At 35.4% G+C, this 20,473-nt stretch overlaps 1 protein-coding gene across 1 annotated transcript; it reads left to right on the top strand.

Moving 5' to 3' along the window:
• Window positions 1–6,864: 6,864 nt before the first annotated feature.
• On the top strand, window positions 6,865–7,803 carry LOC140615538 (olfactory receptor 51A7). Its single transcript, XM_072795407.1, has one exon. The coding sequence runs from the start codon at window positions 6,865–6,867 to the stop codon at window positions 7,801–7,803; it is 939 nt and encodes a 312-aa protein (XP_072651508.1).
• Window positions 7,804–20,473: the final 12,670 nt, after the last annotated feature.

Genomic DNA, 20,473 nt, shown 5'->3' with positions numbered 1-20,473 from the left:
TTGTCCCATCTGTTTTTTCTTCTTTGTTATATAGCTTTACTCACTTTTAAAAAAATCTTCAAATCAGTTCAAGTATATTTCAGTATTCTATTTTCTCAGTTGGGTTTTTGTCTACAGTTTTTGGGTTTTGTTTTTTATGTTGTTGTTGTTGTTGTTGTTGTTGTAGTCACTCCTTGGATTATGGTATGCAACCTTACTTTCCGAGTCCACCTCAAATTAATATTATACTTCTCCATAGGTAATCCAAGAAACTTTTTTTTTTTAAAAAGAGTTTATATATTTATTTGAGGGAGAGTAAGCATGAGTAGACGGAGAGAAAAAGGAACAAGTAGACTCCCCACCAGTCAGGGAGCCTGATGCCAGCTGGCTTGATTGACGACATGGGGCTTGATTCCAGAACCCTGAGATTATGACCAGAACCAAAAGCAGACATTTAACCATTGAGCCACCCAGGCGCCCTCCTTTTTTTTTTTTTTTTTTTTTTAATATTTTATTTATTTAGGAAACTTAGCAGTTACTTCATTTACCTCATTCTAAAATTGTGTGTGGTTATTGCCAAGTACATATTTCTACCTATGTTACAAATCTCTTAGCACATTGTAATTCTTTTACTTCAAAAAGTTAATTATTATTTCCAGAAATTAAGAAAAGATAAAAAATATTTTATGTCTACTCACATATTCATTCTTCTGAGCATTCTTCATTCTTTCCTTTTTATCTGAGTTTCTACGTGGTATTATTTTACTTTAGCTTAGAAAACTTCCTTTAGCATTTATTGCATGCAGTTCTCATGGCTATGAATTTTCTAAGGTTTTGTTTATCTATAAATATAAATATATATAATCTTGCTTTCTTTTGAAAGATAAATTGACAAATATTGAGTTCTAGGTTGACAAATTTTCCTTTCAGTACTTTCAAAAATGTAATTCTGTTGTCTTCCATCTTAGCATTCTTTACAATTGTTTCTCTCTTCGTATTATCTTTTCTTCAATTTCTGTTTTAATATATCTCTTTCTTCAAGATTTGACTTGATGTGTCTGGGGTTCAGTTTAGTAAGACTTTCTTACACCTACTACTTTTTACTGCCATATATAAAATAATGAGTTTTATTCTGTCCAGGACATTTCATTTTTACCTAAATTAATGTATTTAAATTTTTTCCATATTCTAATTAGGGACAAATAAATCTCCAAATATATTATTAAAAAATAAGGAGAAAATAGATTTCTTTTTTAAAAATTTAAATTCCAATTAATTAACATACAGTGTAATATTAGTTTCAGGTATACAATTTAGTGATTCATCACTTACATATACCTGGTGCTTGTTTTAACAAGAGCACTCTTTAATCTCCATCACCTAGTTCATCCATCCTCCCACCTACCTCTCAGTAACCATCAGTTTGTTCTCTATAGTTGAGTCTATTTTTCGGTTGCTCTTCTTTTTTTCTACATGGTCATTTGTTTCTTAAATTTCACATAGAGTGAAATCATACAGTATGTGTCTTTCTCGACTGACCTATTTGGCATAGCATAATACTTTCTAGCTCCACTCCTATCATTGCAGATGGCAAGATTTCATTCTTTTCTAAGACTAATATTCCAATATTCCACTATATATATATAGTATATATATATAGTATAGTATGTATATATATGTATATATGTATATATATGTATATATATGGAATATGAATAATATATATAACATATATAATATAATATGAATATATATACACATATATTATGTATATATATATACATATACAACCTCTTCTTTATCCATTCATCAGTCGATGAACAGCTGGGCTTTTTCCATAATTTGGCTATTGATAATGCTACTAAACATCAGGATGCATCTATCCCTTTGAATTAGTATTTTTGTATCTTTTGGGTAAATATTTAGTAGTACAATTTATGGATTTTAGGGAAGTTCTATTTTTAACTTTCTGAGGAACTTCCATACTGTTTTTTAGAGTGGCTATACTAGTTTGCATTCTTATCAACAGTACAAGAAGTTTCCCCTTTCTTTGCATCCTCGCCAACATTTGTTATTTCCTGTATTGTTAATTTTAGCTATTTTGACTGGTGTGAGGAGATATGTTTTTGTAGTTTTGATTTGTATTTCCCTAATGATGAGTGATGGTGAGTATATTTTCCTGTGTCTGTTGGCCAGCTGTATGTCTTCTTTGGAAAAATGTCTATTCATGTCTTCTGCCCATTTCAATTTACCAACATACAGAATAACACCCAGTGCTCATCCCATCAAGTGCCCCCCTCAGTGCCCGTCACCCATTCACCCCCACCCCCCGCCCTCCTCCCCTTCCACCATCCCTAGTTCATCTAGTTCATTTTCCAGAGTTAGGAGTCTTTATGTTCTGTCTCCCTTTCTGATATTTCCTACCCATTTCTTCTCCCTTCCCTTCTATTCCCTTTCACTATTATTTATATTCCCCAAATGAATGAGAACATATAATGTTTGTTCTTCTCCGATTGACTCATTTCACTCAGCATAATACCCTCCAGTTCCATCCACGTTGAAGCAAATGGTGGGTATTTTTCATTTCTAATGGCTGAGTAATATTCCATTGTATACATAAACCACATCTTCTTTATCCATTCATCTTTCGATGGACACCGAAGCTCCTTCCACAGTTTGGCTATTGTAGACATTGCTGCTATAAACATCGGGGTGCAGGTGTCCCGGCATTTCATTGCATCTGTATCTTTGGGGTAAATCCCCAACAGTGCAACTGCTGGGTCGTAGGGCAGGTCTATGACTTAAATTTTAATTGGACCCTTGCTATATCCCCTACTCTGGGAATGAAGACTTCTAGCCCAACAAACCCTAAACTAAAGGAATGAAACAAAATTCCCAAGTAAATTCCTAAAAGTTATGTGAGGCTACTCTTGACTTTCTACATCTTTGTTCCCAGATACATGTATGCTAATTATCTATATCTTCTTTATATTTAAGTCGTCTAATTTTCTTATTGCTTCATAGCCTTGAATAACTATTATTTAATTTAGGAATTAAACCACTATAGGACTTTCATAAAAATTAGAAATATATGAATAAAGTACAAGAGATTGCTTTCAAATAGTTTCTACTGAATACAAGATAAAATTTGAAGGCATGAAATTTGTGGATACCTGGTTGGAAGTCTAACAGACATGGCAGAAAATGCCTATTTCAATGCTTATCTAATGACATTTGCCAAAAATGGATCAAAGAAATAAATTGAATAACTGACAAGTCATTTTATAGCTTGTAAATTGTTTTCATAAATATTTGATACATGTGTGTTATTATCTCCATTATTTACCTCTCACTTGAGTACTTCTCTGGTTGTTTTGCCTCACAATTTCTCTCTAGCTCCTATTGGAGTTCTTGGGTACCAAAGAGTTAATGTACTACCCCCACCCCTTTCTAGGTAAGTTTACTGGAGATCCCAGAGTGCAGGCTGTCTTTCTATTCCTCCCAAAGGTCCATATCACAGAGGGAAGTAGAAGTAGGCACGTCTAGATAAAGTGGAAGTCAAAGTTGAGAATTCTTGCCTATATTTTTCAGGGATGTATTGAGCATCTAGTTTTGGTAAGTGCAGTTAATTAAAAATCCATTTGTAAACCTAAAGCTAGGGTGTTGTTAAACAGTTTGTATTTGAAGAAATTACTATGGGAGGAAAAGGAAGTGGTGTGTGTGTGTGTGTGTGTGTGTGTGTGTTCAAATGAAGTGTGGATTAGAGTGCATGGTTTGAAATTTAGAAAAGATTTTATTAACTCTAGTATTAAGGTCCCATTTACTTGATAACATCAGAAATAAAAGCAAACCGTATTGTCAATTAAAATAGAAAAAAGCCGCTTCAGTTAGTCTGGACTTGATGTATGAAATGATTGGTAGGGAATTTTGGTGAAATAATTATTACTATTATTAGTATTTATTGATTGTCCCCATATGTTAAAGACTGTATCAGACTATTTTGTATACATAGTTGTAATAGTTATATAATAACTATTTTAGATAGATATTGTGTTTATAACATTTAACAAAGGAGTATGTACAGCTGCTTGAAGGCCTAAAGAACTTACCCACATTCACACAGATGGTAAGTTGCCAAGATGAGATTTATACCTCGATATTATTGCGTCAGATCTGAGGGCTTATTTCTTAACTTAAAAATAGAAATTCTAAGGTCTAAGCAATTTTTGATATAATGATTATCATACTTGAAAAACCCTCTTCCTTTAATACCCACTATGTCCTATTCTGCTAGTTTTTCTCCCAGATCTCTGTATATTCTTGGACAAGATGTTCCCAACAATCTTGTTTCTCCTCAGGATTATGAGATTGAAATTTTGTATTTTATACATTTTTTTTGGGTTATGTAATCTACTCTTATGACCCAGTTCTCCTGAAGTTCAGACTCCATGTTCAAAAGCATACTCTGAGTAAGAATAAGTTTACCATTAAGAATGTAGGTGACAGAGTGGGAATAAATATCCCTTAGTTACTATTAGAGAAGAAAAGAAGAAGGCATTAAGAAATGATTCTACATGTCTTACTTTTTTTCCACTCACATTAGTCTTTGCACTTTTGTTGAGAGCCTCTATTTTCTAGAAACTATGTTTAGATAAATGAAAAGAAAGAAAATCTCTTCTGTGCCTTTTAGTATTTAATAGTCAGTGTATATGGTAGTGGCGGGGTTGAGTACATGAAAACAGTACATTATAAAATAGTGTAAAAACTGTCATGATAAAGGATGCACAACAGAAGTATTCTCTGAAAAGACCAAACTCAATACCTCTCAGACAAAGAGGAAAAGGAAAGGGAATAAAATTCAATGTTTTTGGAAAAAATAAGTTTTTTTTTTTTTATGACTCCTGAGAAAGAGGGATCAGAACAAAATTTGCTAACTAGGCAGTCTGACAGATTAGATATAGAATAATTTTCATGGTATTTGAAAATCTACTCCCATCCTCAAAATATACATTCTTTGGGCTTGGCATTAAGCTTGCTGCCATGGTGGGAGAAAATAAGACATGTTTAGGAGCTCCCAGTCTAGCATTTGCAGCTCAATTTACAAGCTGGCAAAACAAATCTGCATCAACCGCATCAGAGAATATCAAATATATTGGTAGAGGGCTGCTTCTTATGTATTATGTTTTTCAGTGTTACCATCTAGAGAATTACAAAATACAATGTAAATTCACAATCAAACTTCAATTTAGAGGAATCCAATAATTTCCAGCATCCCCTATATGTTCCATTGAAGACTGATTTTTCTTCTATTGCCATTTGAACTTATAAAAAATTATGGCTCTCCTTTCATTTTGAACTTGCCATTCTTTTGCAATTGAAATTATTAGTTTAATAATTTTCATTTACTTATGTGTGTGTTCATCAGGCTTACTCACATAAATGATATTTATGATGGTTATCTAAGATACCTGTATTTCTCCAGTAGTTTATGCTGATTATTCAAGATTGTGATATCCTAAAGCTCAACAAATTCATAATAAGTTTAAAGATCATATATTTTTCCTTGGAAAATATAATTTGTGAACACTTTAAGGGAGACCCTAACAATAAAATGAGAGTTTAGTTTAATGTGTAGGTGGATTTAAATTTTTTACTTACAAAGAGAAACTGAGTGATTGGATTTTTTCATTTAGAATTTCTTTGACTAATTCAGTCATGAAGATACAATATAGGATAACTTAATCAAGAGAGATATGATGAACATGCACCTGATGCTGCTATATGGCTTCAACACCATCCCTTGGAATAATAACATGATAACCTGAAAAGTGGTACATGAATGCTTGAGCTAGGAAATATAAAATTTTATTTCATATTAGTCTATAAATTTACTTTCTAGCATTTAATATTTACCATAGTGTAGATATTTTCAGGTATCTTTGATTATTTTCTTAGACTATTATTTTTAAACTTTCTTACATGAAGTCAGGATCTCGTTATAAAGCCAATGGGGAGGACTACTAAAGATCATGTGAAACAACAGTGATAAAGATTCTGAATGCCTATCATTAACTCAAGCAAAGCAGCTGTTTTGATATGATAATTTAATATTTGGCTAAAAGTGTTAGAAAATCAAGCCAGGGACACCTGCACCCCGATGTTTATAGCAGCAATGTCCACAATAGCCAAACTGTGGAAGGAGCCTCAGTGTCCATCGAAAGATGAATGGGTAAAGAAGATGTGGTTTATGTATACAATGGAATATTACTCAGCCATTAGAAATAACAAATACCCACCATTTGCTTCAACGTGGATGGAACTGGAGGGTATTATGCTGAGTGAAATGAGTCAATCAGAGAAGGACAAACATTATATGTTCTCATTCATTTGGGGAATATAAATAATAGTGAAAGGGAATAGAAGGGAAGGGAGAAGAAATGGGTAGGAAATATCAGAAAGGGAGACAGAACATAAAGACTCCTAACTCTGGGAAACGAACTAGGGGTGGTGGAAGGGGAGGAGGGCGGGGTGGGGGTGAATGGGTGACGGGCACTGAGGGGGGCACTTGACGGGATGAGCACTGGGTGTTATTCTGTATGTTGGCAAATTGAACACCAATAAAAATAAATTTATTATAAAAAAAAATCAAGCCCATATGACAAATTGTTATAAGTGAAAATCCTATGTGGGAGAACATAAACATATTTAAGGACTTTTGATAAATGTTGAAAATTGCATTTTATTACTATTATGCCAGATACACCTCTGAGCATAGGATATGAAAGAGCTGCTTATCCCCACAACACGGAATTTTATAAAAAAGTGTGACTACTTTTTATTTATGTGATTTCAGATCTGGCTAAAAAGCTCCTATTCCCACTCATTATGTCTGCTTCCAATAGTTCTGAGGTCCAGCTTTTTCTTCTGATTGGAATCCCAGGTCTGGAACATGCTCACATCTGGATCTCCATTCCCATTTGCCTCATGTACCTGGTTGCCATCATGGGCAACAGCACCATTCTTTTTATCATTAGGACAGAACCCTCACTTCATGAGCCCATGTACTATTTCCTTGCCCTGTTGGCCATCTCTGACCTGGGCCTATCCTTCTCCTCCCTTCCTACTATGCTGAGAATCTTCTTGTTCAATTCCATGGGAATTTCACCCAATGCTTGCTTTGCTCAAGAATTCTTCATCCATGGATTCACTGTCATGGAATCCTCCATGCTTCTAGCTATGTCTTTGGATCGCTTTCTTGCCATTCATAATCCCCTGAGATACAGTTCTCTCCTCACTAGTGACAGAGTTGCTAAAATGTGCCTGATCTTAGCCATCAGGAGCATTCTCTTAGTGCTTCCATTCCCCTTCACTCTAAGGAGATTAAAATATTGTCAGAAGAATCTCCTTTCTCACTCATACTGTCTGCATCAGGATACCATGAAGCTAGCCTGCTCTGACAACAAAATCAATGTTATCTATGGCTTCTTTGTTGCTCTCTGTACTATGCTGGACTTGGCATTAATTTTTCTGTCATATATGCTCATCTTGAAGACTGTACTCAGCATTGCATCTCTGGCAGAGAGGCTCAGGGCTCTCAATACCTGTGTCTCCCACATCTGTGCTGTGCTCATTTTCTATGTACCCATCATCACCCTTGCTGCCATGCACCGCTTTGCCAAGCACAAAAGCCCTCTAGTTGTAATCCTTGTTGCAGATATATTCTTGTTGTTCCCGCCTCTAATGAACCCCATTGTGTATTGTGTAAAAACTCGACAAATACAGGAAAAGGTCTTGGGAAAGTTGTTTAATCCATGTAAGAGATAAAAAAAATTTGAATATGGAAGTAATAAATTATCAACCATTAAGTATTGATTGGCACCTATTTCAGTGCCACAGTAATCACTATCTAGTGAAGGAGTGTGAGAGAATGAAAAACAATACAGAATTTACAATAGGCAGGCATTATTCAACAGGAAGGTGAAAGATTCAAGTGATAGATGATATGATTCAGAGGCTTAATTCATATTTTGAGTTGTTGAAACAAAACATGGATATAATAGAGATTTGGTTTTGAGTCACCCCTTAAAAAACAGATAAAATTGGACAGATTGAGATTATTATTTAAGCAACATTTATTAAATTTATATATTTACAATGTATGCTCTCTATATTATCAAAGAGAAATGAACTAGAAAGCACATAGCAGCCATGAAGGTTATTAGTCTGGCTGGAATGAAGAGTATAATTTGGCAAATAGTTAGGGATAATTTTTAATAGTGTGAGTGAACCAGATTTTGGAGTACTTAGAAAAGTCTTGAGAAATCTAAATTCAGGAGGTACTGAGGAGACAATTTAATCTCTATAGCAAACAGCTAATGTGATAAATCAAATGTTACAAATGGTATGTCTAAAGGCATGAGCAAGATGGATTGATATTGAGAGAGATGAAGAGGGGATCAATAGGAGGCTACAGCAACAATCCCACTATGAAGTGATTTTGGGAATGGGCAGGGACAGAATAAAATCGTTTAGGTTGCTTTTTGTTGTTTTTGTTGTTGTTATAAAACAAACAATTTATAAGAAACACAAATTCCACTAAACAATGAGTCTACATACATAGGTGACTGAGTATTCAAAGACAGACATGTTGAAAGAGGAGGCTGGCATACTGTTTATCGGCCATGACTAGAAAGGGTAGCATTGCCCTCACTTGTAAGACAATAATACTTGGTTGTAGACATGGAAGTAAATGTATATTTTAAACATGGTTCACTCATCAAACTGAAGATCTTCCTTCATTAAGATATCTCATAACTTTTATCCACTCATTGATTCCCCCTGCAGCTTAGATTATTTTATCATCCTATACATTGAGATGAACTGTTTGAAACATCTTTTCATAATATGAATGTCACCATATTAAAATACTTCGATAGCTGTCCAGTAAGTTACAAGATAATGGTAAGGCTCCATATTTGTGCAAAGGCTTTCCATTTTTCAATACCTACTTTTGTCTTCTACTTTTATCTGTTAATGCTCGGCCTTGCACTTTATATTATAATGTAATACAAATATGTGACACTGTTACTTACACCTAATCCTTTGCTTATGGTGTGTTGTATGCCAGGAATGCTGTATCAGTTTTTCATTGCTGCATAACAAATTATCATAAACCTAATGATTTGAGACAATACATATATATTATCTTACAGTTCTATAGGTTAGACGTCTGACACGAGTTTTACTGGGCTAAAGTCAAGGTGTTGGCAAGCCTGCATTTCTTTCTGAGTTTTTCAAGCTTTTGAGGCCACTTGCCTTTTTTTTTTCTCCTTTTTTTGATTCAAGGCCCCCTTCCTCCATACTCAAAGTCAGCAATATTACACCTCCTTGTGACTTTCTTCCATTGTCACATCTCCCCCTGACCATAACTAGGAAAGGTTCTCTGCTTTTGAGGGTTCATGTGATTAGATTGGGCCTACCTGGATAATCCAGAATATTCTCCCTGTCTCAGGAAGTCTAACCTTAATTACATCTACATAGTGTTTTTTGCCAGGTATGGTAATATATTCATAAATTTCCATATTAAGGCATTGAAATCTTTTGGGAGATGATTCTGCTAAGAAAAATGCATTTCTTCAACTCTTTGAGATTTCTCCCACTTAGCAATTCAGTAGGAGTACACTTCCTCCATTAATACTTGGCTGACACCCTTCTGCTCCAAATATAATAAATTCATATCTGAAATTTATTTCCTCTCACAGTGTACTGACTTCTACAACATAATTTCAAGAATTATTAACTCTTAATTGTTTAAAGGTTCTTTGTTTTTGCCAAATTATAAATCCTGTGGTCTACAAATGTCTGTATGTCTTACTTGTTTTTGCATCCCTATTGCTTAACATATATCTGGACAAAGAAGCACTCAATGTTTTTTGAGAAGTTTGTGAATTCATGAGAGACCATCATTAAAATTGATGCTCATTTCCTAAGCCTAAAACCCTGAGCATTTCAGGAACCCCTTGGTGGTGCAATTGGTCAAGTGTCTGAGTCTTTGTTTCAGCTCAAGTCATGATCTCAGGGCTCTGAGCTCAATGAGGACTCAGGTAAAGTTTCTTTCTCCCTCTTTCTCTGGCCTTCCCCAAATGCTCTCTCTCTCTCTCTCTCTTTCTCAAATAAATAAATGAACCTTAAAAAAGATTCCTGACATCTCTGTGGCGAGCGACTTGAAATTATACTGTCAGTCACCACAGATTAAAGCATGTGATCAATTTTTCAGACAGCTCCTGTCCTGTGGCTACATGCCATGCCAAGCCCAAAAGAAAGGGTATAATATCTACCAGAACTTTGCCGTCTGCTTTGTGAAAGGCCAAGAACTGCCTCTCCTGTTATTTCTCTCAACTCAAATCTATTCTTACAGTAGTGTCCACTATCTCACTTTATTTTCCATATCCAAACTGACATGAAGTCCTATAGAAGTTTTTGTACCAATTATCTATCAATTTTTCCTTATCTATTTCTTCTACTATAATCTTCATCCAAATCACCATCATCCCATGCAATATTTTTTTTATCAGTTCCTAATTTAGCCCCGTCCTTCCATCTCACCCTCCAATTTGCTCTCCACTTTGCAGCAAGAGTGACTTACATTATCCACTCACTTAAAATACTCCTATTCTCAGGAGAAGATATTTGCAAATGATGTATCAGATAAAAGGCTAGTATCCAAGATCTATAAAGAACTTATTAAACTCAACACCAAAGAAACAAACAATCCAATCATGAAATGGGCAAAGACATGAACAGAAATCTCACAGAGAAAGACATAGACATGGCCAACAAGCACATAGGAAAATGCTCTGCATCACTAGATATTAGGGAAAAACAAATCAAAACCACAATGAGATACCACCTCACAGCAGTGAGAATGGGGAAAATTAACAAGATAGGAAACCACAAATGTTGGAGAGGATGTGGAGAAAGGGGAACCCTCTTGCACTGTTGGTGGGAATGTGAACTGGTGCAGCCACTCTGGAAAACTGTGTGGAGGTTCCTCAAAGAGTTAAAAATAAATCTGCCCTATGACCCAGCAATTGCACTGCTGGGGATTTACCCCAAAGATACAGATGCAATGAAACGCCGGGACACCTGTACCCCGATGTTTCTAGCAGCAATGTCCACAATAGCCAAACTGTGGAAGGAGCCTCGGTGTCCATCGAATGATGAATGGATAAAGAAGATGTGGTTTATGTATACAATGGAATATTACTCAGCCATTAGAAATGACAAATACCCACCATTTGCTTCGATGTGGATGGAACCGGAGGATATTATGCTGAGTGAAATAAGTCAACTGGAGAAGGACAAACATTATATGGTCTCATTTATTTGGGGAATATAAAAAATAATGAAAGGGAATAAAGGGGCAAGGAGAGAAAATGAGTGGGAAATATCAGTGAGGATGACAGAACATGAGAGACACCTAACTGGGAAATGAACAAGGTGTAGTGGAAAGGGAGGTGGGCCGGGGGTTGGGGTGACTGGGTAATGGGCACTGAGGGGCACTGGATGGGATGAGCACTGGGTGTTATGCTATATGTTGGTAAATCAAACTCCAATAAAAAAATATACCAAATAAATAAATAAATAAATATGCTTAGTGAAGATAGCTGTTATCCAGTAATGAGGAAGAAAGAAGTTTCCTTGATATAGTCTGTAACTAATTTAATAAAAATTTTATAAAACAAACAAAAATACTATTTTCTAAAATACTCCTATTCTCTCCTACTACAATTGGGGTAAAGAACAAAGTCCATGGCCCTAAAGTTACCCCACCTCACCCAGCCCTGATCTGGCTGCTGTGTCTTTCTCTGCCTTATTTCAAGTCAAGAGGCTGACTATAGCTGGACTTCTTTGCTGTGTGCAGGATAAAAACTCAGGCTAGGATAAACAGACAATGACCAGAGAACATAGACTCTTTTTTTTTTTTTTCATAGACTCTTACAAATGGGAAAGAGCCATGGAATTAATTGATTCCAAGATTATGATTTGCGAATAAAGAACCAGAGCCCAAAAAAATGCAGTGACGTTCTTAAGGCCACAGAACAAATGATAACTGAAATGGTTGTAAGTAGAGTTCAGAAAGTTTTCATACAGTAATTTGTTTTGGCTCTTAACTTCAACTTATTAAAGATATTTTTATAAGCCCTCAAAGTTTCTGAAAAAAAATCCAATTAACAAAAGAAGGGAGAAATTGGAAGAAAGGAGAATTACTTTTCATGGGTTAGAGGATGTGTCACACCTAAGCCTCTCTTCTAGACCTTCCAAAGATGAGGACAGTATAGGGTTGTTCCTGGGTCTCATACCTGGAAGAATTGAATCCATGAACAATGAAGGAAGGAAGGTTTTGAGCTTTCACCTTCATTCATGTGTGGCCAGACTGGTAGGAGGGAATAAGATCTTGGATGGATTAATTTAGTGCTCTGGAGGGATTAGGTCATATATCTAAGAGGCAAATATATTGCATATACTTAATTGATGATGTATTATTTGTTCTATACTGTATATATATATATATATATATATATATATTATGCACAATATCTCATTTAATCTTTTTGGTATATATCTAACATAGATATTACTCTTGTTCAAGATTTATGGCTTAGAGAAATTGAGTGATTACTAAAATTGCAGGCAGGCCTGAAGATGGGGCTCAGGTCTTTTTGGGGCCACTTGCCTTTATTCTGCAACCTTATGCTACATCATCTTCTAGGATATAAACAAAAAAGAAAAAATGAAAGAAATTAGCTGTTTAGGATATTGATAGGCCAGATAGGTAAAGTTGTGGTCCACAAGACAAAGCTTGTAGAATAAGGCCTTATTTCATCACTATAATTGTGAATTATTTAAAATCCTCCACCTTTAAAAATCATCAAATTTTGCTTAAGAATCTGGATATTTTTTATGTTATATTGTGTAGAATTTATTTTCATATTTCATCAAATATTCCTCAAAAACAACACTTGGCTTTGTACTATTCATATAAAATACACTATTTGATTATTTCTAATCCTCTAACTTTTTTTTAGTATAGTTGACACCCAGTGTTACTTTAGCTTCAGGCGTACCACATAGTGATTTACGGTCAATTAATCTGTGACCAAGGAGGCAAGAATATACAATGGGTAAAAGACAGTCTCTTTAATAAATGGTGCTGGGAAAACTGGACAGCTTCATGCAAAAAAGTGAAATTGGACCACTTTCTTACATAATACACAAAAATAAACTCAAAATGGATTAAAGTCATAAATGTGGACCTGAAACCATTAAACTCCTAGAAGAAAATATAGACAGGAATTTCTTTGACATCGACTATAAAAACATTTTTCTAGATATGTCTTCTCAGGTAAGAGAAACAAAAGCAAAAATAAACTATTGAGCCTACATAAAAATAAAAAGCTTTTGCATAGCAAAGGAAATAATCAACAAAGCAAAAAGGCAACCTACTGAATGGGAGAAGATACTTACAAACGATTTGTCTGATAAGGGATTAATATCTAAAGTATTTATAGAACTTATATAACTCAGCATCAAGAAAACTCCCAAATAATCTGATTTTAATGGGCAAATGACCTGATTTTTATTTATTTTTTTAAATCAGCATATCTAATACTATCAGCCTAGCATTCTGGAGCTGGGTAGTCATGTCCCTGAAGACAGGGTTTGCTGGAAATCATATCCTACCACTTGCTATTTGTCTTCCACAATTTTTCTTTATTCATTTACCTTACTGGGTGGCCTTCATGCAGATTTGAGTTTATGACTCTAGTTCTAAATCTTTTTTTTTTTTTTTTTTGAGAGAGGTAAGTGAGACAGTAGTCAGGCTTTATTATAGTTTTTTTTTAAAGATTTTATTATATATTCATGAGAGACATAGAGACAGATGCAGTGACATAGGCAGAGGGAGAAATAGGCTTTTCAAGTAGAACTCAATGTGGGACTTCATCTTGGCACTCTAGGACCACGCTCTGAGCTGAAGGCAGATGCTCAACTGCTGAGCCACCCAGGCACCCCTTATTATAGGTTTAATATATGATTCTGGATCATGAATTTATTTCTACACCATGGCCTTCTCTTCTAGGCTCAAGGGCCATAGATCCAAATGCCTAATTGAATCTACTTTTTAATGAGAATAATGATAATAATGATAATAATAATAATACTTTGCAATTATTTATCATTTACTAAGTACTACATATTGTACCAAATGCTTTATATAGTATATGGTAACTTATTATATTTATTTCTCTATTAACCCATTAGGAGGTATTATTATCTATTTCTATTTGACAGATGAGAAAGTGGGAGCTCATAAGGTTAAAAAATCTTTCCTGGGCACATAGGTAGTAAGTGATGTAATTTGGATTCATCCCAGGCTGAATTATTCTTGAGCTTCAGTTAACCACTACACACTCTTTGTGTTACACAGGCAACCGGAGCTCAATATCTTCAAAATGCGATTAATTCCTCCCTTTAAGTCTGTTCCTTAGAAGAAGAAAAGATAGTAAAGAAAGTATTCTCTATCTCACTAAGTAGAACTCTTCCACACTTAATTCTTCAAAATTCACACCAGGAATTAAGCTTAATTCCTTCTTTCTTGTTGTTAAAGCCACGCATAAAATAATTGCCAAGTCATGAAAATAGTCATGAAACTTTCCAAGTCATGAAATTTCTTTCTTTCTTTCTTTTTTTTTTTTTTATAAATTTTTATTTATTTATGATAGTCACAGAGAGAGAGAGAGAGGCAGAGACACAGGCAGAGGGAGAAGCAGGCTCCATGCCCCGGGAGCCTGACGTGGGATTCGATACCGGGTCTCCAGGATCGCGCCCTGGGCCAAAGGCAGGCGCCAAACCGCTGCGCCACCCAGGGATCCCTCTTTTTTTTTTTTTTAATTTCTTTCTTTTAAACATCTCATGATACTGTTCACTTTTCTTGCAGATTCTACTGTGGTGCTTGATGATTTCTTATCTGGATTCCTGCAACACTTCCTACTTTGCTTTTTCTTTATGGACACTTCCCTAATCCATTCTCTATATCATAGCCCAACTGAATATCTTAAAATGCAAATGTGATTATGTAACTCCCCCGGGTAAATTCTTCACTGGTTTCCCTTTACCCTAAAGGTACAGTTTCTGTTCTTTGGCTTGGCCTATATAAACCTTCTCAGGGAAATTTATGTCTCACAGTATAATCTCTTGCCATACGTATTGTTTCTGCTACCACTATGTGGAACTTATCTCAGTTCTGTAAATTTGCAATATTCTTCATCCTTCATCCATTTCTTCAGTGGAGTACAAAGGAAAGAAAATATAATGTGCAGTGTCTGGTAAATAAGGAAAGGTCAAACCCATAGGCTCTATAAAATAGTATTAATTTTTCTAATAACAACAGAAAGTTGTTGAAGTTATAAACAGAATGATAAACAGATTTGCATTTAAGAAAGAGTAGCAGTAAGAATTATAACCAAGAGGAACAAGCATTAAGCTATTGCTTTTATCTAGGTGAATATGTCAGTTGATAGAGATAAGAGTCAGGGAATAATAACTAGTTGGATGATAGTGCTTATGGAAGAAAAATAATAAGTTCAGTTTTAATTCCATTAGATTAGGGTGTCTGATATCTTTGCCTAGAAGGTCTTGCTGCCAAATCCATACTATCTACATATGAGGAAATGAAAAAGGTCTATGCCTGTATAGAACAATACCAGACACAAAGAAAGTACACATTCCATATGTGTTATGAAAAGACATAATGGAATGAAATAATGTATATGGTTATGTTTGGTGTCTGAAAATTAGTGCATTATAAAAATTCTGTATATATGTGAATTTCCAGGGAAAAATCTACTTTCTGGGAAACTTCAAAATACCAAGAAATGACTTTTGTTATTAAGGTATAGGAGGGTAACATATATTCTTTTGTTACCTCATTATTTTTGTATCTTAATAAAAAGAAATATCTGTTACAGTAATTCTGCAAAATATTTTGGCCTTAAGATTCCTTTAAACTCTTAACAATTATTAAGAACCCCACACATCACTTATCCCCCCACATCACTTATTTATGGGTATCATATCTATTGATACCATATTAGAGATTGATCACTTTATTTATGTATTAATTCATTAAAATAACAATAATAATCTCATTGACTATTAACATAAATAGCACATTTTTGAAAAATAACAGATAAAATAATTTAGTGGCAAGCATAGTATTATCTCTAGAATTGATTCATCCCACATAACTGAAACTTTGTACCCTCTGGAGGTCTAATATGTGACATGGTGACTATAGTTAATAATACTGTATTGTATCTTAACATTTGCCAAGACATTAATTTTTTTTTAAGATTTTATTTATTTAGAGGCAGAGAGAGTTGCATGAGTAAGGGGAGGAGCAGGAGAGGGAGAGAGAGCATACTCCATGCCAAGTGTGGAGCCAGATGTGGGGCTCAATCTCACCACCCTGAGATCATGAGCTGAGCTGAAGCCAAGAATCAGATGTTTAACTGACTGAGCCACCCAAGCACCCCAAGACAGTTGATCTGAAGTATTATCATCACACACAAAAACATAACTATAGAACACGATGGCTATGCTTTTTTAAGATTTTATTTATTTATTAATGAGAGACACAGAAAGAGAGGCAGAGACATAGGCAGAGGGAGGAGAAGCAGGCTCCATGCAAGGAGTCTGACGTGGGACTTGATCCTAGGAATCTGGAATCAAGCCCTGAGCCAAAGTCAGATGCTCAGCCACTGAGCCACCCTGGCATCCCAAAGGCTATGTGAATTAGCTTTATGGTATAATCATTTCACAATTCATATATTAAAACATATTGTATACCTTAAATATTTACAATTTTAGTTGTCAGGTGTACATCAGTAAAGCTGAAAAGAAAGAGAAGCACTATTTTGAAATTTTGGCAAATCTTATTAATATCTGGCTTAATAGAGGGAGCTGGATATCATATATGCTTCTACATTCAATTTGGGTGTCTATAACATGTCACATCGCCTTTGGGAAACCTCACTGTATGCATATGAGAGAATGTGAATGGTAATTAATAAAAGCACAAACAAACAAAAATACCATCTTAATACTATTTTAAATGTATTTTAAAATATTTTATTTATTCATGAGAGACAGAGAGAGAGAGAGAAGCAGAGACACAGGCAGAGGGAGAAGCAGGGCCCCCTCAGGGAGCCCGATGTAGGACCAGATCCCTGAACCCCAGGATCAGACCCTGAGCCGAAAGCAGAGCTCAATCACTGAGCCATTCAGGCATCCCCCATATTAATATTATTACGAAAATAGTTTGACCTTAGAAATTCCTGGGAGATGTTCAAGGAACCATCTAGGGACCCCAGGAAATTTTTGAGAATTATTGATTTGTTAAATAAATACAAAATTTTTTAAAGATTTTATTTATTTATTTGAAAGGGAGTGAGAGAGATCACAGAGGGAGAGGGGAGTGAGAAGTAGGCTCCCTGCTGTGCCGAGAGCCTGATGCAGGGCTCAATCCCAGGACCCTGGGATCATGACCTGAGCTGAAGGTAGATGCTTAACCAACTGAGCCACCCAGTCACCCAATAAATACAAATTTAGAAAAGATAGAGAATTAACCACAGTGAAACATAAACAGAAAAGACATAGTCTCTGATCCACAAAAAGTTCACATCCCTGTGTCTCTGTGTGCATCTATGATACCAGAGCCATGAGCTTTACTGCTGGGCTGGTTAAAAGAGTTGATGTTTTGGATTAAGGCCCTGATGGTGATTCTGAGACAGGCAGCAATTTGAGCTCCAGCAACTTAATAGTGTGTCCATGACTTAGGTAAGATCTACATGTGTATGACTCCATGAGGGTGAAGCTATCATTCCATTTGTTCCAGTCAACCAAGAATTTTTTTTTTTTTGCAATAATGTAGATATATGTTCTCAGCCATACTATAAGATAATATTAGAGTATGTAGAAACAAATTCTGTTGCATTAAAGGAAGGAATTAGGGACGCCTGGGTGGCTCAGCAGTTTGGCATCTGCCTTTGGCTCAGGGCGTAATCCTGGGGTCCTGGGATCAAGTCCCACATTGGGTTCCCCACAGGGAGTCTGCTTCTCTGTCTGCCTATGTCTCTGCCTCTCTCTGTATGTCTCTCATGAATAAATAAGTAAAATATTTCAAAAGAATAAAAATAAATATAACATTAAAAAAATTCAAGAGTTGGGAGACAGCTGATATAAGCTTGTGTAAGATGGAAGGATCTGAAGTCAACAACTGTCTCCTACCTCTTCAGTGAACACTTCATCATAAAAGCTGTTATCCATGCTTGATGGAGTCTCATAACCTGCAGCAATTATTGCATCTCTGTTCAATAACCTTTTCAAGGAGTTTGGGCCTCAGGATTCTCAAGGGAAGGTGCAATTCATCCCTTCCCCATTCTCATCAGGCCTGGGTTAGATACATGCAAAGTTTAATGATTATGATCTTGGATACAAGTGCTTGATCCCAGGTCCCTGAGACCATTTCTAACCACTTCTTATGGTCACAGCTGTTCAGTTATGTTTTTACTTCCTATATGAAGGAGAACTTCTTCTAACAGTGACCTTGAAATATCAGCTTTGCTTAGCACTCCTTTCTCCTGGTTTTCATATCAATTACTTGCTACTTTTCCATCAGTTAGTGTAGTTTCTTGTTCACATAGCTCTAGCCACACTAGTCCTTTTGCTGTTCCTAGAACACTGAAGTTTATTTCCACCTCAGGCCCTTGTCACATGCTCTGGTTCAGCTCTGCAGTTGTAGAAGGCTCTTCCTTTAAATTTTTTCATATCTCATTCCATTGCATAATATAGAATTTTGCTTGAAAATTCCTCCTTATAGAGGTCTTCCCTGCTCACACATTTCTTCCATCTCTTTCTATCCAGTATCCTGCTTTATTTCTGTCAGAGCACTTGGCACAGTCTGAAATAGTTAACCATTTACTTTTCTATTGTCTGTGTCTCCCAAATGTAAATCGAAAGCATAGTCTTTTGTTGTTTTGCACATTGTGATCCTAGAATGGAGATTCTGCCCAGAAAATGGCATACTCAGCATTATTTATGGAATGAAGGAATATTCCTCCACCCACATATTTTTGCCAATCTAACTTCTGCATGTCCTTTAAAACAGCTAAGTCAGCCCCTCTGGAAAATTATCCATGGTTCTCCAATCCTTCAGGGCTGTTCCAGGGCTCCCTCTTATTAATCATACATTTTCTGTGATATGTTTTACTCTGTGTGTTAGGTTTAATTTTAGGAATGAAAGTAAAATTTATGTGAGCTGAAAAACATGCTAATAATTTTATTCAAAACATTCATATATATCATATATTTAAATTTTGTAGAGATCCATGGGGGATGGACATTGCTATTGTTAAATTCATTTTAATAGAAAATTGACCTCATATAAGTAAATTAACAAAACTTTCTAAAATGAATTCCAAGTACAGTATTCTTTCTAATGTCACAAGAACCTTCTAATTTGCTTAAGATGTAAGAGAACATGACTCCCATGTAGGACTAAAATTTGCAAGTACACGGCACAGATATAAAGCCCAGCTGTGGAATTGTATGCTTGCTTTGGAATTTGCAGTGGCTTCATGGTTTTCCTGAAGTTTTGTGTGTACACAGACACCCAAAATACAAACCACTCATGACATTCACAGACATATTCTATTTTATTCTATTTGTTTTGCCTAAGTATCCTTGGATCTTCCACATGTAACACCCAAGGTTATACCCCATCATTGTAGAAACAGCTTTCTTATGTCAGACAGAATAAGGCACTGTTGAGGAAGACATAAACTGTCAAGAGTTAAATGTCAGGTTCACTAGATAGCCTCAAATTAAGTTCAACTTCATATGAGAACTGACTCCACATAAACTTAGTAGTAGAGGCTTTAATCTCTGGCCCATTGTCAGTGTCTTTCTTGATCCTGCACATGACATCCTCAATCTTCCCTTTAGATGCTCAAAACCCTACTCAGCAGCATTTTACTCAGGCTTGTTTTCCTCACAGATACCAATAAGACGAAATTCCAAATACTATATTAACATGTATTACTCAAAAGATAGTTTTTATTAAGTTTTTAATTCCAGTATATTTAGCATACAGTATTATATTAGTTTCAAGTGTACAACATAAATGATTCAACAACAAAAAAAATGATTCAACAATTCTGTACATTATTTAGTGCACATAACGAAAAGTGTACTCTTTAATCCCCATAACCTATTTCACCCATCTTTCTACCCACCTCTCTTCTGGTAACCATCAGTTTGTTCTCTATAGTTAAGAGTTTTGGTTTGTCCCTCTTTGTCTTTTTTTTCCTTCTTTGTTTTGTTTCTTAAATTTTGTATGTTAGTGAAATAAGAGGGTATTTGTCTTTCTCTGACT

The sequence above is a fragment of the Canis lupus genome, chromosome 23 (genome assembly GCF_048164855.1).
Source record: "Canis lupus baileyi chromosome 23, mCanLup2.hap1, whole genome shotgun sequence".
NCBI classification, from domain to species: domain Eukaryota; kingdom Metazoa; phylum Chordata; class Mammalia; order Carnivora; family Canidae; genus Canis; species Canis lupus.
Note: the sequence above shows the minus strand (reverse complement) of the source record. Positions and strands in the feature narration are given on the sequence as shown.